General features: G+C 36.9%; 1 protein-coding gene across 1 annotated transcript in view; it reads right to left on the bottom strand.

The window, feature by feature from the left end:
- Nucleotides 1–22,670, bottom strand: part of LOC102221459 (opsin-3-like) — a 31,174-nt gene extending 8,504 nt beyond the window's left edge. The window contains exons 1-3 of the mRNA XM_014468442.2: nucleotides 21,866–22,670; nucleotides 9,524–9,852; nucleotides 22–255 (exon numbers count right to left, since the gene is read on the bottom strand). Of these exons, the coding sequence (XP_014323928.1) occupies nucleotides 22–255; nucleotides 9,524–9,852; nucleotides 21,866–22,232 (930 nt within the window). The 5' untranslated portion in view covers nucleotides 22,233–22,670. The remainder of the gene's footprint in view (nucleotides 1–21; nucleotides 256–9,523; nucleotides 9,853–21,865) is intronic.
- Nucleotides 22,671–22,919: the final 249 nt, after the last annotated feature.

Genomic DNA, 22,919 nt, shown 5'->3' with positions numbered 1-22,919 from the left:
AAAAAATATACTGTTGCTCACTTGTTTATTCATCAGGATGTAGATTATAGGGTTGATGACGGTGCTGCTCTTAGCCAGAAGAGAGGGGACAACGCTGGCAACGGGACCAATGATGTTGGGTGGGCCGAATGTTGCCATCATGGCTACGACACCGTACGGCATCCAGCACAACAGGTAGCACGCTGCCGTAGTCAGAACCATAAACAATATGTGGTACTCTCTCCTTCTGGCTGCCGTCTTCCGGATTTTCCCAACCTGTCGGACAACAACAGAGAAAGGGATCAAAGTTGCCTTAATGTAAAACAACAAAAATGCAGAAATTAAACATTTTCAGGCTTCATTTAAGATGAAAATAAGCAACAAAGACAAGCTGGGCAAAATAAAAAGTTTTGGATAAAGAGAACAGCTGAATGAATGCAAAATCCTATCCTGTAAGAAACATCTTTACAATAGTCCTCCAAATAAGAAACGCTCTCCTGAATATAAGGACCTCAATATTTTAGTCCTCATAAATAAGAGGGTTCAGCTCAAAGTGAAAACTAATAATGAGATGCACAGACACAAACAGCTTTTCAGCCTCAAACACAAAAAGCATTTAGCAAAATGTAAACTATGATCAACATGTGATGTAGCCAGAGGTTGTATATAAGGAGACTTCTAATGCTTCAGAGATGCAAAAAGGGGGAAAAAAGCAATATCTCTGTAAGGGAATGCATCAATATAATCACAGCTTGATGCAATTTGATTTAAAACTAAAGATGAGAAATGCTCACCAACCCAAGGATATGTGTTTAGTTCCCTTTTCAGCCATGATTCCTCTGCCTCCATTAAATCTCATTGAACATAAAAAAAAAACCAAGAAAATTGTGTATTTTCGCAGAAACAGACAAAACCACTCTCCAATCTCTGTTTGCAGCTGCTGTCTCCAGCTTTTCTAATTTTCTGTAAACATCTTGTTATTCTTAATTAAATATAATATTTGAATTACATGACATCTAGGTTCTACTTTACATAAGGGATCATTACCAGTGATCCAAGTTGGCCTGTGAGTTTCTTCAACTGAATGTTTGTGTCAATTAGTCAATTAAAAGCTCAGTTTTACTCTAATTGAAATAACCATTTTTTAATCTAACACTACATGTCCAATATCCGGTTATTGTTTCCCAATTGCTCTGTTGCATTTATCTAATCAGAATTTAAATCTTCATAAATTACAGCTCAACCTCCATAATTTTAGTCCTTTGCAAACATCATAAGTGGCAGTTTTTCATTCCTGCCAACAAACTGAAAATCCTTTTGGACATGCATCAAACGCTTCCATACAATCCACTCCTAACCTCAGTAAAAACTGTCGGTAACCTAAAAGATGTTTCTTATGGTTTTTGTAAATAAATCTGTATTTTTCTCTTGCACTATTATGTGAAGAAATGACAACTGCAAATAGAAAACTATGCAGTAGAATAGCAAAGTTTTTGTATTCAGTGTCTTATACTTATTTACCTCACTAAATACAGTAATGAGTAACTTTAAGGTAGATTTTGTGTGACTGTGCGGATAGTGTTAGAGATTTTTTGGTATTATCATTTTATTCTTACTTTAGTTCACATTCAGCCTATAGATCATTGTGATTTTCTGTTTAAAGTGTTCTCTTCCTTACGTGTGTATGGAGGTCACTACTGTCGGTTCAACTTTACGCACCCCCTAATTTAGTAACTACCTGTGAACAGTCGTATTTTGTTTTATTGACAGTACTGACCGAGATTTGAACCGGGCTCAGACCTTTGATCAGATATCACATCTGGACCTGGGTTGTTAGATGTTTGGGTTAGAAGCTTTACGACCTCTGTTGTGTTTCCTGACTGCCCCCTTGCCTGTTCTTATTTGACAATAAAAACAGGAGTCCTTGTGAGAGCAGATCAGAATGCTCTGTGGATTCCTCGGAGGAAGGGTTCTCAGAGCCTTCTCCCAGGAGTTCTCAAAGCCTTCTCCTTTTGCAAAAGCTCTACATAAAATTCATATACGTTGTCTGTGGTTCTTTCTTTTATTTAGGTTCGAAAGGAAAATACCTATCAGATAGTGTATAGCACTGTCATAAGATTTTATTTTTTCGCATTAGAAAACAAAGTGAACAACCATAATGTTGATAAGTGAAAGCCATTTCACTGTCTTGTTTCTAAACAATGGCGTCACGACTTTACATTTTGATGATGCTGACACTTTCTTTGACATAAATACTTGCTTTTGAGGAATAAGCTGTCTGTGGAGCAAGTAACACACTTGTGTTGAGAAAGGCGGCAGCTGTTGTTCAAATATTGGAACTGGTGTGAGGAATGCGCCTAAGTGCCTGAATGCATCTGGAAATAGTTTGATTACACAGAAGGTTTAGCCATCAAAACATCAGATGAACATCTTTAAACACATTCTGGTTCTCTTTTAATATCTGGACATCTTATTACGGCAAATTAGTATGAGCACAAGGGAAGTTGGCAGATTTTTTCATCTCAGATCCTCAGACAACCACAATTTTGGTTTCACTTTTAAGAAACCAAAATTTCTTAAAAGTGAATTTTCTTCACGTATTCGGTTCAAAAAGAGTAGGCGTATTTATTTATGTTCATTTTGATGTCTATGGCTTGCAACTCATGAAAATCCAAAATTCTGGTAATTAATATAATGCAAGATGTTCTGTTGCATTATGTTAATGATACTTAATAAAATAAAATAAAATAAAATAAAATGAAACTTAAGCTCAATATAAAATGACATTACTTAAGTGTTATGGGATAGACTACATATTAAGGCGGTAGAAAGTTGATTCAAAAGCTTTCTTTGCGTATCTTTAAGAAGTCTGCTTTTCAACTCAAACTATTTAAAACAGACCAATGAAGCCTGAACGCTGCACAGAGAGGTAAAAGTCAGGTAGTCTGAGGATTCCTGATTCAAGCTATTCCAACATGGTGGATGGATCAGGATGAGAATAAAGTCCAGACTAGTGTTGCATTGTCCAAGTTCAGCTATGCCAGGTGTTCAAAAGGAAAAGTCGGGTGACTTCCTGGATATGCTGGTGAAAGTTTATCCCACAACAAACCATTTCCTTCCAACATCTCAGACACATTTTAGTATGTCAGATTTAATTTGGCTCAACATTAAAAGGACTCCTCCAGGTAGTATGAATCTCACATAATTGTCCACTTAAGTCCAGACCCTCTTCTGGGCTTCAGTGGACAAGCATACATATGTTGTAAACAACAAACTATTAAGTAATTTAAGTCACAGTTTATGGTTTTAGTTCCTTTAAAAGTAATGATACATTTTTTAAAGTAAAGAGAATTCCAAGGTTATGAATACAATGTGTTAAGCTAAATTTCAAACAAGAATATGAGAAAATTAAAGTAACGTAAATATAATCTATAAAAGTCCATTCATTGCAACATATGTGGACTAACTAATCATCTATTAGAAATGGCTAAAAATCATTACCTCTGTTTGTTCTCAGTTCAGTTGAGTTGATTGAATTGTTTTCCAGTTAATTGCCAAATATTTTGCCAGGTGTAATTACATCTGCCTTATCCTGTTTCTTCAGAACTTTTCATTAAAAGGATAAAACAAGAATGAAGGAAGATTGTTATGTTCACCCAGCCCAAGGTTAAAATAAAATTACTTCATTATGAAAGAAAGTTGCGTAACTACACTAAAATATTTCCCAGGATTTATATTTCCATGCAACTTTTCTTATGAGTGAAATCATTTTTAAGTTTGGGAGTCATATAATGTGTTTTTTAAGTAAAATTACAAAATTACTCTCGTAGAATACTGATATTTTATATGTCCTGGTTCATTAGATGAGAGAGCACTATGAGCAGGAGTTAGATCTCTTCAATTCCTGCTAAATTTAATGAGAATAAAAAATCCATATAAAAAGTTGAGAAAATAAGAAGAAAGATTGTATGAACGTATAAACCCAAGCATGAAACTTTCAACCTTTTTTGGATCAGGGTTGAAAGTTTAAGACTTTTAAAAACCAATATGGCTGCTGTGAGTTATTTGTGATAACTCTCTTAATAAAGAAGTTATTTGCTCTTCTGAGATTTTTTATTTAATTAAAGCACATCCACACATGCTCAGTAAATATTTGTAAAGCTTATTTTATATTTGAAGGCAAAGTATAGGCTGGCAAACTGCTAAAGCTTTAACTAATGGTAACTAGTCTGATCTTTGAGTGCAGAATTTGGCAAATCCTTTTTCAACCTTTGTCTAGAAGATGCTTCACTTGGGTGGATGCTTTCTTAGATCTGGTTTTCAACTTCGGAGCTAATAATTAAACGTAAAATAATTAAAAACAGACAGTTTTCAATTCAGTTTTCTGCTTTTGGTTCTACCTCAATGTTCCTAAAATAATCCTCACTTCACTCCCAGTATGAGTTGTATCTCAATGTCCTTGACTACCATCTATTTGGCTTTTATAAGCTACAGATTACATCTAATTTGCTTCATATTTGCCTCATAAATAACAGGTTTTACTATAAGTATCACTCAAGGCATCCCGAGTACCACTAGTAGTACTTGATCATGGGTTGAGAATCATGGCAGTATTGAACATTGTGTTCTTCCAAGAATCATGTAATCTGAGCCTTTAAAGATTATAGTGAGATTACCATATTCATGATGCTCTTTATCTCCAGAAATGCTCCCTGTGGTCTCATGATACACATACGCATTCCTCTAAATGCCACTTTTCCTGACAGCTTTCCCTGATGAGAATATAAATGATAGAATTTCACTGCTGAACTTTTTTTTCTTGTATCACTTGAGAAACTTTTTTTTTTCTCGTATCACTTGAGCTTCAGGTTTAAAGAAAGCAAAAATAGAAAAAAGAGAATTTGAGAAGAAAAGTAGAAGTCAGGTGGTGGTGATCAAATTTACTTGAATAAATGATTTACGAGCCAAACTGTCCTTTCTACTGTGAGAAGGATTTTTGAGAAGTAGAAAACATTTTAGAGTTGGAAATCCTCCTAACAAACTGAAACACACAACCAATGTTTCTTGTTTGGAACAGTTGCTATGAAAAAGCATTTTTTTTTCTGTCTCAAAAGAATACGGCAGTATAGCTTAGTTTTGAAAAGTTGCACCTGAAGGAACATCAAGACCTCTGGAAAGAACATGCACCACCATGTTTAATGCAAAATGCAATAGACAGTATATCATCACAAACAGCTCATAGCAATTGTTAAGCACAGTGAGGAACGGATTCAATGAGACAAACATAGAAATCCAGGTCAAAAAGATGAAGACTGACAAAAATTCAAGTTTCAAAATTGTCCAGACAGACCGCAACTAGATTGAAACAAGATGTGATCTACGTTAAGGAATATTTGAGAATCTCAAACTTTAGGAGTGCTGATGCTCAGTTTCTCAGTTATCTCTGGTAAAGCAACAATTTCATGACAAAACGATCCTAATCCGTTTTCAAAATTAGATGGCCAACTGCTGGTTCACTGACTTGGACCCAGGCTCCCAGTGGGACCCTACTGGGAAGCAGAACTGGTGCTGGTGGGATGAACAAAAGCAATGTTGTAAATAATGGTGCTAGTTCTACAAGTGATGTCTACTTAGTTATTCCACATACATCTTTTCCATTTTAGTATCATTTATTTGTTTAATGAGTGTGAAATATAATGTGTGTATTTAACAGTTAGTACCTTAAGACCAAATGACTTCATCATGTCCTGTTATCCTAAACCCAAGAGTCAAAGAAGCATGCACTTTTCATTTTACCATGGCTGGATGTAATCAAAGCACAACATAATTTAAAAACATGTTGTCAATTAAAAAATTATTAATCTTATTTCCATGATTTCTAAATTTGGACCTTGATTAGAGACGACTTAAATGCAAAAGTGAGAAAGACAGGATCACTAAATTGATTCTGGATTTTGAGCTTTAGCTGAATTCATCTGTATGTATGTTTTTCCATGTGCTGCTTTTCCACTTCCTTCTGATTAATTTGTTGTAATTATCCTTGTTTATAAAGTTCATCAAAGAAATTCAGCATTAAAATAAGAAATAAATAACTTCAAACTGACTTACCATCAAGCATGACAAATTAATCCTTCTTTGCTTATACTGTAATTTCCACTCATTTGTGTGTAATTATTGACAGAAGGTATAATCCCAGTGAAACAGATTCAAATGCATTTCTTTATTCTACTCGACATTAGCGAAATGACGGCTCAAAGACAGAGACAATAAATGTAATGAGTTAAGAGAATGTACTTCATCTAATGCCACCTATGCAGATTTCTTAAGTTAGTAGGCACTTTGTGAAAGCTGCTTATTGATACGGTGGGGTCACTGTGAGGTCCAGAGTGCTTTACAATGGATTAAAGCAACTCCACAACTCTCAACAAGCCTTGGTGGTTTAGGCTTCGTCAGATGAGCAGGCCAGTGATAATCCCCCTGCAACTTTCTCCTGCTCCTGCTTTATTTAGCTGGACCTGAAATAAAGGTCCAGCTAATTCATCTTGAGACCCGCAAATTAAATTTCCAATCAAAAACACTTCTAGTAATGAAAATTTGTGCTCAGGCAAGAATTAGAGATTTATCAAAATGGGTTTGAGTGATCCTGCAGCTGTTTTTCTCACACATGCTTGGTTACAAGTGTCAGGTTCTCCAGCTTTTATACATGTTTGGTTAATTAATTAAAATACCTTTTTTTGTCTCTTTGTTGCCCTGTGATGGACTGGTAATCTTTCCATAATGAATCCCACGTCTCACTGCTTGAGACAAACACCACCCCTTCTACTACCTTGCAAGGATAAGTGGGTATAGCCAATGAATAAATGAATGAAAAACAGGTAAAGTGTCATTAGGACTCAGGAGCATGCACAGAATGCATAAAAGTATAATACAATATATTACGGATGATAAGACCCAAAAAAATCAATTGCAGTTTGAATAAGATGAGTCGCAAGATGGATCCTTCAGGAACTCCACAGATAACAGGAGGGGATGAGGTGGAGAAAAGTAAATTTCAGCAGACCAGATTCTGCAACATAGTTTGGATGTGAATCAAAATTAAGAAAAATACAATCTTGAATCCTGGCCAGACTCCAGAGTCAATCTATAAGAATGTTATGACCAAGCCTTATGAAAAGCTGAAAAAAGGTCTTTCAAGTGTCTAACATGTCCCTCCAACTCATGACAAGTGGCTCAAACTCTTATTTAATTTTTGAAATATTAATGGGGTTTTTTTTGCTAGTGGAATCAGTGTGTACTCTTCTAAAGATGCATTCCCATGGTGACATTGCATGCAGCATAAAGCCACATCTAGCCAGAAGTGGAAGAGCTTACACGAGCGCCACATAAGGTGATATTGTCCAGCACCAGCTATATGCAATACAAGACGACTTTACTTATTAGTTTTGAATTTGTGTCCTCGCATAGAAAGACACACATACAGGACCTATAAGTGGATGTTTTCTAGCCGGGGGGAAGGAGACACTTTTAGCTCTTTATTTCCATAGTAAGAGGGCAATAAAGTATTTCAAAAATGAATAAATATGCAATAAAATAATGTATTACGGTGCTTTAATACACAGCAACACAAACACAATGAAACCGATTCCTTTCTTGAATGTACACGCATATTTGACAGAGAAATAGCTTTATTTTCAGTTATCTATGGATACACAAACACAAGAGGATTACAACCTCGCCCGGAAGTTTCCAGTTCACTGATGCAGTTACCTACAGCACTCCCCTCTGTCTCTTTACATGAAGTTTTGCCCCTAGGATGAAGAGATTTCATCTCAAACAATGGATGCAGGCATAAAGCTTTCCGTAAAGCTGCTTAAGATGATTTTCCTATTACACAGCATAATACGGCTCAACTTAATGGCATTGTATTCAGGTTTTTGTAAGCTTATTTGGTTTTTTTTTTCTCTCTATGTTTCCAGGAAAGATGCTTTAGACCCATCTTTCCTGCATCTTTCAGCAAACGGCTTTCTCAATGCTAACTCAGCCAAGGTAGTAACCAAAATAACATTTCAATGCATGGTGAGGTGTCAACCTGGCAGACTCTGAATACAGGCCAACAAATGTGGACATCAGTCAACACTGGACATTTCTGGACACATTTTAAGATTTGCATGCACCAACAACCCTCCTTCCTCGATGTGGATAAAAATAGAAGAATGAAAAACTGTCCCATTTTATTTATTTATTTTTTCAAAATCTTATCCTAACAATTCTTACAAAATAAATATAACTGAACCCTTTTCTTTCTCCCCGAGGAGTTTGAGGCACTAGTGGTCTTTATTGACAGCAATCAGGCAGAAAATGTTCAGAGAGAATGGGGAACACATACAGCAAAGGTCTTGAGTTCTAGAATTGAACTCCAGTCGATCTCCCACTGAAGCAATTTCCAATTTATATTTAGCTTTTTAAAGTTGATCAGAGTATCTTTGACTACTAAGACTGGTATATGCAGATCTGAATAAATCAGAAACTAGCTCTACGAAAAGGTACATGTGAAAAAATAGAAAGTCAGTGTCAAAGTCTAAACAAGTATGGATGAGCTGGATATGGATAAGGAGTTTACTAAGCAATGCTGGGACTTTAGCATAATGACAGACTAAAATTTTACTGTTTGGCAACACAAACTCCAGCTGGCTGACACAAAGGATCAATTTGGAGAGAAGCACCTCAGGGCAGATTAGGATCTATGATGCTTTAGACCCGTCTTTCCTCCAGAGGTTTTTTGACATCCAAATAAAATCCTGGGGCCTTTCTAGCAATAAAACTAAAAAAATATTTCACCATTAGATCTTTTAATAGGACAATGATCCAATTCCAAAATCAGGTTGATTTTGTTGACCAATCATGGTCCAATGGCTAAAGTTCCCCCTGCATGCTCTAATCTTGTGAAATGTAACAAAAAAAGACCATTTGATGTCCTATTGGTAAAGGACAGAATGTATTCACAGAAGAAGTGAAAATATTTGTATAATTTTGTAAAAGATATACATAAATATTTCCTAAAGTGAGGTTTCTCAGTGTAGAATAATGCTACTGTAAGAAAAAAATGCATTATCTTATATTTCATACTTTTTCTCTTAACTAAGGACTCAATTAAACCTGGAGGGTTCTGTAATTTGAGAAAAGCTTTTGGTGCTCTAGAGGTAGATTTTAGGTATTAATTTAAAAAAGCCTTTCCCAAAGTTGGTATTAATCTTTGGTAAAGGCATATTTTTAGAATAACTGTTGCAAAACTATGGATTAATAAAAAAATAAAAACCGAAAGATAAAAAGATTGAGATGCTAAAAATAGTTGTGGGACAATATGCTTAAATCTAGTAAAATATCTGGTGATGTTTGAGTACTTCACCAGAAATAGTAGCAGGATAAAGTTGCTCTGGGGAGCTGAAAGTATTTAAAGCCACTGTTTGTCTTCGACATAGTAGAATGATGTGCCGTAATTGTTCCTCTACAAATAAACACACGTGAATACCGAGCACCAGTGTACCTGTTTCACTGCCCAGAGCAGGCGGCTGTAGCAGTAGATCATCACGAGGATGGGCAGACCCAGGCAGAAGATAAACAGGCAGATGATGTAGGCATGTGACTCAGCGGTCTTAGCGGTCCAGGAGACGGAGCAGCTCGTTCCAGCCCCCTCTAAGCCGTAGCTGCTCCAGCCAAGCAGAGGAGGCACTGTCCAAAACAAGGAGTAAAGCCAACACCCCCCAACAGCAAGCAGGGGCTTACGGTAGTCTGGTCCGCGCTTGTTGTACAATACAGTCAGAGTGCTGTAGCGGTCGTATGAGAGGATCACCAGTGAGATCAGGGATACAATACCTGGGGAACAAAAACAAAGAAGTGGAAGTGTGAGGTACTGACAGTGGGTTGGAGATCACAAACACTCAACCAAATACTTTAGAAGTTTTTGTTATGCTGAATTTTTCTTTTTTAGATAGCCTTCAACTTCACTAATTTTCCCCTGAGAATTTACTCACAAAGAAGCTAGCGCCCATACATCACTCCTCCAGATATGTGGTGAACAATAACAAATTAGAGACTTTAGCAGCAACCAAAAAAATTCTTATGACAGGTGAATAAATGAAGAGCTCCTCTCAACCATCAGCTGACTCCTTCATTTCTAGCACTCTGAGGTGCAGTAAAGCCTTCACTGCTGCTTGAGTTAATAATTGCTCACTGAGCAATAAATTAAACCTGGTTCATCATTTCCACAGGAACTGATTTATGGTGATATTCTTTTCAAACTTTATTCTCTGACAGGTACTCCGACCACCAACCGCTTTGTTCTTGTCCAATTTTTCTGAAATCCATGCATTGCTCTCACACATCTCGCACATTTTTGTTTTTGACGTACGGGTTTGAGTAAAAAGAGAAAGTACAAACGATAAAAATGGTAAATGGCCAATACTTGTATAGCGCTTCTGGTTCTGCTCTGCTCTGCATCCCCAGAACCAGAACCAAACATGGAGAAGCAGCATTCAGATTCTATGCACCACAAATCTGGAACAAACTTTTAGAAAACTGCAAAACAGCTGAAACAATGAGTTACTTTAAATCAAGATTAGAGTTGCTTTTGAATATTAGCCAACATGTTCGATGTGTTTTGACAATGACACCTGTCAAAATGTAAAGTTTGTCACTGGTTTGTCAATTGTTAACTGTATTTTTTTAATGTCTTCTTATTGTGTTTTTATTAAGTAAGGCACTTTGAACTTAATCAATGAAAAATAGATCAGACCACTTTGTTTGGCACCAACAATCACGGCAAGTTCAAAGTTACTGTAATCCCTTTTCTTCCCCAATTTTGATGCTCAGTTTGATCACCAGCTTTCTTTCCAGTCTTCTTTCTTTCTAGATGCCTAAAGGCAACAAGTTGCTGCCATAGGATTTCTGATCTGCTGTTATGTAACTGAACATTTTTCATAAGTCAGATGGCAGGGGTATCTGTATGGCAAATAACTTCAACAGAAAAGTCTGACAAGGAGCTTTAATCACAGATTAAAGAAAAAGAACCCAGTGAAAGTCTCTCTCCTTCTTGTGCTTTTTCCGCTTTGTTCTGTTCGTAACAAGTTGTAGCCGGTCTCAGCTTAGCTCTCATTCTCAAAGGTTTCTAAGATGCACACCCCCTGGGAAAAGAGGGTGGGCACAGAGACAAGATCTGTACACATCCAGTGCCTGGTACTTCTCTGGTTTATGGGTAAGACTCTAGTGGGACTGATGTCAAGTAGAATAAAGATTAATACAAGATATTCATGCTGCCTTTAGCAAATTGTTTAAGAAAAAGCAGGAGTTTTCTGTTAAGGTTCAAAAGGACTGAGTTACAACACAGCCAGGAGAGACTTTCATGCTACATGAAGCAAGTAACGAGGATTTCCATTGAGGAATTGCCTCTTTTCCTAAACAGTGTGGAAGTTATTAAAATGCCGTCTATGGCAAAAGAAAAGTAAAAATCTTTTAACTGATTTTCTTTGCTGTTTATTTCCTGGAGCATTTGCTGTTCTCATGATAATAATACCAATTTCGGTTCATTTCCAAAATTGATGTCATTGTATGATTTTGGTTATTCTACCTGTATGCCTTCAGCTGGGGAGCAATTTCCCTTGTATTAGAAACACCTGCTTTCAGCTTGTGCCAGATTAGAAATAAAACCCCCAACACTACGGCTCGTCGCTGGCTTTCACGCAGCGTGCAAATGGAGAAGCAGTTATCACAGGGCAGTAGCACCTGTTCAATTTCTGGCAAAATTTTTGAAACCTTTTTATAGAGCATTAATATTTGAAAGAATATTTGCCTTGTATCCAAACACACAGCAGTCATATTGCCAGTGTGGATTAAAGCATCTGTGCTGCTAGGCACTGTTAATCACAGGACTGATGTGCAATACCATCTGTTAAGCTTGTTTTTCACAATTAAATCCATCCTTAATGGCTATGATGTTACAGTACTTTAATTTGTCACTTAGCCACCATACTATTATGGCAGTGTTATGTAAATGAAAGCAAGGAAAATACAAGAAATATTTTGTTCACTTCACTAATAATGACATCGGTATAACACACAGCTTAAGTCCTGTATTCTTTCATTATATTACAATAACAATGAGTCTAACCTGCAGAAACCAGAACCAAATATGGTTTATTTAACACTGCTTTGTGAAGTCTTCTGCATGTTTTTTTTTTATTAGCCACCTGTAATATTAAACCTATTTTTGTTTTAATAGTTTATTGCAAGAAGCGTCTTGTTTGTACATTTTGCAAATTAATCTAATTTGTGGTGAAAGTTTGAAAATTTTAAATGCAACTTGTTCAACCATATTATTCCAGACTTGCAGTAAATCAAAGTTAAAAGAACAACCGACTCTACAAACAAATCAGCCAAACTACATAAAAAGCATCGAGCATGGAATTTCATCCATTAGTTGCCTTAACTTCTAAGGTACTACCATTAACCTAAAACCCAGAATCAGCAGCTGACCTGTAGTTTCATTTTTCTGAAAGGTCTGCTATTGTCTCTTGTCTTTTGTGTGTTCAAAAATAAATGACAAGAGTGAAGGCTCAATCAAACTCTAAGACAAGAAAATCCCTCTGAAGGAAAAAACAATAAAATTGAAGATTTCTCTCTGCAGGTGGTCAGTTTGTTGTCTTTTAAGGATCAGTCTCAGCAGACTGAGGAATGAACAGACAGTCTTATTTAAAGGAACAACAGCAGGAGGAAATGTTTGAAGAAATTTTGTGAAGGTATAAAGTCAAATTAATTTGTCTTCTATTGTATTTCAAACTGCACTTAATACTTAATCTGTTTTTGTCTGGGAAAAAAATGTAAAATACATGGTCACTCAAATTCCTTTTAGATTTGATTTCTCAGACAACTTTCACAGGGATCTCTGATCTTATTTAGCTTCTTAAATCTATGCTAGTGGTTAGAAAAGGGAAGGTGTGGTGAATTAAACAAACTGGTAACCACTAACTACTGACTGGACCAGGCTTTTCCAGAAACAGAACCTCCATGGCAGTCAATACCTAGACCTGACATTGCAAAGTATATTGAAGAAAAAAGTAAAGAAAAATAGTAAAGCATAGATTATTATGTAGTAAAATAATAAAAGTTATTATACCTATCTTTCATCAAAGATGAAGAATCTTTTTTTCACAATTTCTTTTAGTTGTGAATTCCACAAAAATGGCCTTTATCATAGAGTACCAATAAGAAAATCACTGTTGAGAAAAAAGCTGTAAGAACATTTCAGTGTGTGTCTTCTTTATCGCTACAAGTGAACACAACAACAGGGCACGTACTCCAGCTCTTCCTGTCTTTGTAAGTTTTATGTCCTTAAGCTGTGCACCTGTTAGCTGAAGTGTGCTGGAAAATGCGCAAAGTGCTTCAATTCTGCTGGTTATTTTCAGACAATATGAAGTGAGGAACAGGTTTCCTTCCTGGCTTATCCTGGTAAAGTTCATTGACGAAAAAAAAAAGCCTTGACAAAAACCAAGTGCATCACAAGGCCAACACAGCAAAACACAAGAAATGCTATCCAAATATTGTTGTCTTTAATAAAGTTCTCTGTCAGTGATTATAAAAATCATCAATTTAACTAGATAAAAGCAAAGTGATGAAAAGCATATTTATGAAAATATAAATCTAGATTTAAATACCTGTTTGTGATTATAAAATTTATGTTTTACCCAATTTATTTACAGTAGGGCTGTTGTAAACGAATATTCAAGTAATCAAGTAATCTATTGATTATTCTTGCAATAGTTTTTCACATTTGAGCTTCCCTAACAATAACTTTTCTGTAGTATAGAAAATCAACCTGTAACAATAATAGCTCACTTTCTAAGTTAGCCTGAAGAAAAAGTAATACAAAAGTCTGAAATTATATTCAATTCATTAATAAAGGGACAAGCTCACAAATACGCTTATGAAAGATGTTTATACTCCAGCTTCTGTATTCATCTTCAGTCAGTTTAACAGATGAACTCTCACCTTGCCCAGACATTTATAGCTCTTGTGTTTATGTTAGCGGCGGGATTTGACTCCTGCATTCGTCACACACATAAACTCATCTACCATCTATGTACCGCCACGATGCGTTTTTCCACCCATTTGTTGACACCGGGATGAAATAAAATTTATTTTCCGGGATTAGTCAGTAGAGCTACACATCTAAAGCAAAGCCGCCCACAGTGTTCAGTCTATCCGCTCACCTGTATAAATATTCCCGCCGTGCTCGTCCCTGCCGTTCGCTCTGAACCAGCAGCTCCGGGAGGAGAAAAGCTGCCGTACTCAAAGCATCGCTCCCGTCATTTTGAGGGTGTTTATTGGTTTCCCGAAAAATGACAAAAATCCGGGGATTATCATAAATCAGTAAAATCCTCCCAGGCCGAATTTGAAAATTGGACGTTGCTGCTAACACTTGGCTTTCGTCAACAACTCAGGCGGAAGTGAGAGCGCTGCGCAACGCAAATAACGACCTGGCGGAATACGGTGCATTAAATAATAAAACATAACGAAGCTTCGAGGCAGGTAAATTTTCCTTGAGGAAGTTTAATAATCAAGTATCTGGAGTGATTCGAGGTATTCGAATCACTCCAGGAATCATTTCAGTCCTAATTTACAGTGAAATAATTTGCAACCATCTGGGAATTTCAGCTCCTGAGAATGGATTTTTTTTTCATTTATATATTCACAAAAATGCAATTGACATATTTGTGGTCTAATACTATTTTGCAGACGTAAAATCTAAATTCCCTCTATTAAAACACTAAAATAGTGTTTTATTTTGCATTGTATGCTCCAAAATATTCCCTCATTCACTACATTGTGTTTTGTGATCTGAAAAATGTCTACTGTTTAGACTTAACAGAAGCTTTAAATACAGGGGTTTTGATACATATTTTCCAAATGATCTTGCAGATAAGCTGAACTATATATTACACAAGTACACAAGGTTGCACAGAGTTATTGTCCTGCACAAGCTGACAAAGCTGGTTAAATAAGAGGAAAAACTAAGCAAATAAACATAGGGGTTAGGCAAAGAAGGGAAGAGATACCAGAAAAAGGGACGACTGTCATATTTATCATATCTTAACACTGCATTGCATTATATTCAAGCTTGATATTATGCAAAATATGAGCAAGACTATTTTTAAAGCTTGATTAATAGAAGGCTAAACTCATTGTGGAAAGTCTGTGGCTATGAGCTGCAGGATATAGAATTTCCTCAAGTATTCAATATGAACAAAGGAGTTCATTTCTTATTAGCAGGTGCGCTGCTGTTGTTTTGATATACAGTATGCAGATTATAGCCTTGTCTACCATCTCGCCACTTCATTTATTCGACAACCATTTCTTTAAAAGAAAGGAACTGAGAAAGCTCTGGGGTTTATAAAGGAACATAACTTTAAGATAAAAGTTTTTGTTGCTTTCTCATGTTGCTGAAGCAGTTTTACTTTCTGTAGCTGCCTGACATTGTAGATGTGCCAGCTTTAGCAATTACATGCTTTATTTAATTAGCTTTTTATCAGTTCTCTGGAGCATTTAACTGCGCCAGGATTTAAATTAAAAACATAACACAAAAGGTAAATTGCATACCAGAAAGGCAAAAACATTTATTGAAATTCATAATAGGAGTAGCATTAAGAGCAACTCGTGCCCATTTTTGTTCTTAATTATTTTATTTTACACAATGCAAATGTTCACTCAGCTTTTTGCGTGGAAGCTATCATCTTTTAAGTTCCCCATATCTACTTGCAAAAATATAGGGAATAGGGAATTGATTGGGATGTACTGAAAGAAAAGCCGGAGCTGACTTTCATCATGAGACCGCTCAGTCTGACAGTGTTTATCAGTTTTCTGTATGTGGCTCTTTGCCTGGGGCCAAATTCATGGCTGGCACAAGTGCTTCAGTCAGTTGCAACAATTACAAGATCTATCTATTGCTTATGGACATAATGTGAATTGGGTCAACCCACCGGGTGTACAGGACAAAATTACTAATTTTGCAATTAACCAACATGGGTTAACACACAATTCGTTTGTACTGACAAGCAGGTTAGGTTCAGACCTCAAATGTAAACTGCAAAGTGGCGCAGTGTAGAACCGGTAACTTCTTGATGAATAAATTCATGTTATTGTCCAAATATTGGTACCACTGAACTTGTGGTATTTAAATGGGAATAAGTCAAGGGAGGTGTGTGGTTTACCTTCATGTATGATCAGTTCCAAATTGATCAGGATGTACTCAAAAGAAAGCCAGAGTTCAATTTCATCATGAGACCGCTTAGCCTGACCGAGTCAAAAAAGCCAGATGCAACAAAGATATGATGATGCAGTGAAAAACTGAGGCTTCTTCCCAGTACAGGCCACAGGAAACAAAAGATAAGAGATAAAACAAGAATACAATTACTGAGGGCATGCAGTATGTCACAGAAACCACTCAATCTATTTGTTACTGTAAATAACCAGCAGATTGAAAGCAGATGAACACCCTTCCCAGGATGTTTGAGCCTGTGCAACAAGCAACTGAACGAGATCTATTGAACAAATAAAAGTGGAACATTTTTTGAAGAACACATGAAGAGACCCTTTCTATAAAAAGAAAAGGCTTTAATTGAGAAAAAAAACCCGGATTGAGCGACCTCAGTAAAAGATAGTATATACATTATATAAAATCACAATACAACAGTGCATTTACAGGTACAAGTCTGTTTTTTTTTTTTTCAACATTTGGTAATGTTAAGATCCCCTGTAGCGACATACCATGCTGAGAGGCGTACAAACGCAAGGCCAAGTTACAAAGAAGACTTTGTCATTTTAAAAACCATGCTTACTTCAAACGAACACTATCAGCAGACAGCAATGCTGTGGATGCTGGCAACAGGTAGACAGGAATCTCAGGAATCTCACACGTACAAGGCAAAAGTCAAGACATAAAGACTGAGAGCAGATGAGCATGAGTCATCCCGCTCAGGACGGATCCTGGCATTTGGTTCCATATAGAAAAGCAAAAGGTAAACAGATTGAAAAGGTGATTGCACTTTAGACGAGATATGACACAGATGTTGGAAAAGATGCCAGATGTCTGTGTCTTTGCCATCCCTCAGGAGAATAGATGGGATCCTTTGTGCACCTTGCTTCATTTTTATCCCTGTTTGAATCAAGCCTGCTGGAGTCTTGGAGCATATGGTGATCAATTGTGACATTGCAACTTAATGCAAATTAATCTTTGATTATGGTTTTCTGGTTAGACTCCTGGCAATGTTATCTGAAGTAAAAGCAAAAGAGCAAGAACAATAGCTTGCTGAAATAAATTATTAAAGTTAAGATTTATTATATTTGCTTGGGACCCACAAAAACTGTAAATGATTGTGTACTGCTGCCCCAACAAGGGAATTAATTGGTAAAATGCCAAAAGACTGTACAGTGCCAGGTATTTTTCAATTACTATCTAAACTTCAAAATATGAGTACAAAACCAACTTTGTATTTTTTTGTAAATTTGAAAGGAATAGACTTTCACTTCTAAGAGTCACAGCCTGCTTTCCATCAGATATGCCCGTATATACAACAGAATATACAGGAGAATTCAGAAGAGCACTGGATCAAGCTTTGTTCATGCAGAAATCATGCGTCTTCAGCACAGCATAGAAGCCCCAGGCAAAATGAAGTCCAAACACCTGCTCATTTTTAACACAGCAGGAAATATTTAAGGCTTTGGGATGAGAAATTATCATAATGCTTCACCAAAATCCCCACTGTGATGATAAGAAAGCAAACAAACATGAATATAGAAACAAATAAGACTAAGCTCAAAACTGCTCCATAGGTGCAGAGAAATTAGAGATATTTTGATTATTGTGTGAGCAAATGTTCTTGTCTCAATAAACTTTTTCCAAGTCTTTTGTTCTGTATGCAGAGAATTGTTTAAGATTTTGTCCTGTTAAACCAAAAGTTTTATTGGATTTATGCAAAACAGCTGAGGTCAGCAACCTTTATAATCCAAATAGATATTTTTGCTCTTGATCCTCCTAAAGAAAAAGTTGTCTTAATAACATAACATGGGTTATTAAATGTTTTTGAACAGTTGCTAATGAAAGAAATCTATTCTATGATTAAATTACATAAAAAATTACTACATAAAAGTTTAGCTTTATTGCTAGAAGAAATAGCAAACCTGTACAAAAACAAAATAATAAAAAATGTTTTTCCATGGAGCATGGAAAAACAAAAAAACATGTAAATTCCAGTCTAATGACAAAAAATTAGACTATACAAAGAAACGATTCCCTGTGCCAATTGTCTATGTCTGAAAACGTCCATAAAATTATAACAAAAAATGCTTGAAGTGGACTTTTTTAAATGTTCCTGTATTTAAAAACATTCCTCAATTGTTTATCACTTCAGAGTTTTGATTCTTTTAAGAGTATGAATCTGAGAATAAAAAGTCAGAGCACCTACATTTCTTGAGAAGTATCCCAACTTGCAAATAGAGTCCACTTGTGGGTAGTTTATTTTTTGAATAAATCCAGTAGTTTTGTGAAAGCCTCAGAGGTTTATTAGAGAAGATAAGAGAACAAACAGCATCATGAAGGCCAAGTAACAGAGCAGACCATTCAGGGATGAAGTTATAGAAATGCTAAAAGAAGAGTTAGCTTATGAAACAATATTTCAAGCTCGAACAAGCCACAGAGCTGTCTTCAATCAATCACCTGAACAAGGAAAGCAAATGGCACGGCAGCAAACCTGCTAGAATAAGCTACGTTCACACAGCAGGTGAATGTGACCCTAATCTGATACTTCTGCCCATGACCCAATTTGCCATTTTCCTTTGACGTAGCAAAGATGCATAAAATCCAAATAATTTACAATGAGGTTTGTGGCCTTAATGAGTCAAAATGTGAAACGGTTCGAGGGGTGTAATTACTTTTGAAAGGCACTGCATCAGCTAATGGCAGCGAAATTAACAAGCCGTTTCCGTCGGTTTTCGACACTCTTGACATTATTGAAAGTGGAAAACCAGAAATTATCTGAAGCCTGACAGCAAATTATGACAGCTTTAAAAATCACGCCTTGAAATAAGCATTTGCTGTCCACGTTGCCCCTTGTACTTAGCAGCTAATGGAATCTATTTGCAATATTTTAGAGTGACATTTGGTCTTTCACTTGCAGCTCAAGCCTAACCACTGCCCATCTTTAACATAGCAGAATGACAAGTAAAATAGGTAAAATCTGTAGAAATGGCAGGTAAAATGCTTATGAAGAACTTTGCTATTACATTAACATCAGGGGACATATTATTACTGGATCACTATGATGACTCTGTAGCTGTTTGCCTGCTGGTTCTGGTCAAATCAAGCAAAGGGAAATGTCCATTTTGAAGCTCTTCAGGTAAGTGATGCTCTGAACCGAAGGATCTTTTAGTAATTGCTAAAAACAAATTAGTTTTTGGGCTTTTCATATGAATTAATGTTAAAGCTGTTCGGGTCGGGTTTATTTGTTCACTCACACTTGTTGGCCCAGTCTCCAGGGACTTCACATTGATATCAGCTGTTCAGTGTTCAGCTAGTATCCCTGCAATATGCAGCTAACAAGAATGCAAATGAGCTCAGCAGTCTTATCTAATATTTCCAGGAGCGGTAACTGGAGAATCCAATTTGTTACTCTGTCACACCACCTTCTGGACAGATACACAAAAAGCCTTCAGCCACAGGCTCTGCAATCCCCAGCATCGGCATCAGAACATATACCTCCCTGAGACCTGTTTAATAAGAAAAAAAACTAACCTCGGTGTTTGTCTTTAAGGGAAAGTGGATCTTGAACATGGTGAAATAGTTTGTAAAAATTGGATTTTAGTTTTCTATAGAGAGTGCAGATTTGAGCCGGCGTTTTACTTGACAACTAAATAAGCAATTTTTCACCATTTTCAAACTGTCACAGTTGTAGTTTGCGCATCGCAGCGCAAACAATATAGTAAATAAAACTATCTTGCTCTGCAGTAACAGTCCCTTATGAAAAAAATGCAACAAATTTAACCCAACTCTGAAATATTCAGTAATAATATAACACTTGCTAATGTGCATGTCAGAATTATAGTGTGTAATCTTCTAATCTTGCCCAAACTGTCAGAAACTATTAATTAAACAAGCGCTTTAAAGCTCTGAATGAAAGCAGATTTGCCACATTTAAAACAATTGTTTTTATAATTGCATTGCTACCCAAGTAGAAACAACATTAGTGCCTCTAATCTCCATCAGCCTCTCTGCCCCAATTGTACAAGAGAAAAATACTTCCAGCGCAGCATCTAATTAGGTTTGACAATTTAAGAGATTTGCTGCCATTTCACACTTTACTGAAATAGTTAACTTATTGAAAAGCTCTGTTCATTTCAACTAGTTTATAATCTGTGCTGTATGTTAAAATAACCATAACTGGAGAGACAGCTCAAGGTCAGGATGGAGCAATTATCTATTGACCACTTCTGCACTCTCGCTTCCCCACCTGTTGCTGCCAGTCAGATGGCTGAAAGGCAACACATTTACCTTAACTGCAAGAGTTTATTTCAGATGTGTAAAATGATCATGAAAGACACAGATAGTTAATCAGTAGAAACCAAAGATCCTTCAACTATTAAGGTAACCAGGGAGAGTGCAGTGCCTAATAACCTGCCAATGTCTCTACAAATATGTCTGTGATTTGGCCGACTGCGTGCCACTGATCCAGATTCCAATCTTTATGCTGCCCAGCAAAGTTTTTCCTGGTTACCCTCACAGATCCGCTTTGTCCCAATTCCTTGAGCCTCCTTCGCACTATTTGTGGAAATGTTCTTACTTTCACTACTGAAAAAACAACAACAGTGAGTTCTCCTGTTTTTGTTTCCACCACACATTTAAGAAATTGCTAATCATAATCTTTAGAGTTTATTTTTTACAAATGCACTTCTTATTGTAAAGATGATGGTTCCCCACTATCATTTCTGTTCTGAATAATGCATTGGATAGTTTTTCACCAAATTTTGGAAGTTCCAGCAATCCCCTTAAATTGCTGGAACTTCTAAGGGCATCCACTAAACTAAATTCCAGTTTAGTGGATGCCACTAAACTGGAATTTAGTGGCATCCAGTTTTCATTACTGGCTGAAAACTGTAATGAAAACTACATTATAGTAGTTTTCATTACAGTTTTATCAGTAATGAAAACTGGCATCCAGTTGGAATTTAGTGGCATCTAGTTTTCATTACTGGATGCCACTAAATTAAGTCTTTCTAAAATAAATGAACATATTTTTCCTGACCACATGGATGTGTTGTCTGACATGGTTGTTTAAGAAACAAGGCTGATCACTGCTACCAGCTGAAATATGATCATCTATGCAATAACTATCCAAAACCCTATCTCCTTTGCTAAATATTGGTAGCGACTGTTTGCTTTAGAGCTTTATAGACAAGCAGTGTGTTAGTACTGTAGCTGATGGGATTTCATTGTGAAGTCAAGTCAGCCATCCTTTTTATGAAATGCGCCATAAAGTTATAGTTTAAGAAATGCTGCAGATACGTGTAAAAACTGTAACTATTCCAAGTCTAAATGGGAATTTGTTTAACAAAAATATCACTCTGTTCCCTCTTCCTGCTGTGACATCTGTATCTTGCAAATACACGTTACATTTGTCCCTCATGTAGGATTTATGCCAGTTACATTAGTTATTTGTTTGTTTCATAATTAAAAGTTACACTCAAATAAAAAAAAACAAAGTCGAATCAATGCATTAAATTGAAAAAAACAAACTGAGTTGGACACGTTCTGCTGGAGATTGTGAGAGCAGAAGAAGACACGTACCGAAGCAGGAGTTGATGAAGCCGTACCAGCTGCAGCCGCCGCGCCCCAGCAGCCACTTTCCCCGGATGCTGGAGGCGAAGCTGAGCGTGGTTCCAAACAAACACACCAGCATGTCGCTGATGCTGATGTTGAGCAGCAGCATGTTCACCGGCGTGCGCAGCTTCTTGAATTTGCAGAACAGCAGCAGGACTATAAAGTTGTTCAGGAAGCCGAAAGTCATGATGAAGCCCAGGACGACGGAAAGCACGACGAAGCCCGCCGGGGAGAGCTTCGCCGCGCCCGCGGACGCGTCGCCGGGCTCCAGGCCATCGCTCTGGTTGAAGCTGTAATTCACAGCACCCTGACCAGAAAACATCCTGTGGTCCATTCATCTAACTCTGTCTTTGATCTGGAGGAGTTTGGTCGCACTGGACAAAGCAACCGTGCGACTCATTTCATACGTGGAAAGTTTTTTTTTTGTTGTTTTTTTTTTTTTTTTTTTTTAAAAAAGCAGTAGTTTTCTCAAGTTTTTCCCTGGGCTGATTTTGCTCGCACAACCTGAGAGCCTCGTGTTAAGTACAAAACGCACATACCTCCAAAATGAAAACTCCTTTCCAAGAGGAAAAAAAAAGGGGGGGGGCCACCTGTTAACCTCAATGCATCACTCCTTCTGTGTTCAGCGCGCTGCTGAACCTCACATTTCTGTTAAAAAGTCTACACCATGCCAGGTTAAATTGATTCAGGATTCTACTGTATTAATGCTTCGGAGAAGCCTGTCATTTTCAAGTGCAGTAGAGTTGATTGTAATCCGTCCTCACAGTGCAGACTCCAGCAGGATTAACGTGCAGTGGTTCCCAGCAGCTTTAAAGGCACGGCTGCTCTTACGTCACGAAAGACTGTGGCGCTTTGGCCGACTGGGGAGGCGCATGTGTGTTTTTGTGGCATTTGTTTGAACGCGAAATACGCATTTAAAATGAAAACATTGCAATTAATTTATCTTAATTAAGGTTTTCAATTTTATGTTTTGGTTCATATTGGGGGGAAAAGGGCAGTCTTGGTTACACAGAGGTTAGCA

This window comes from Xiphophorus maculatus, chromosome 7 (genome assembly GCF_002775205.1).
Source record: "Xiphophorus maculatus strain JP 163 A chromosome 7, X_maculatus-5.0-male, whole genome shotgun sequence".
Lineage (NCBI taxonomy): Eukaryota > Metazoa > Chordata > Actinopteri > Cyprinodontiformes > Poeciliidae > Xiphophorus > Xiphophorus maculatus.
This window is presented reverse-complemented; position numbering and strand designations above follow the sequence as displayed.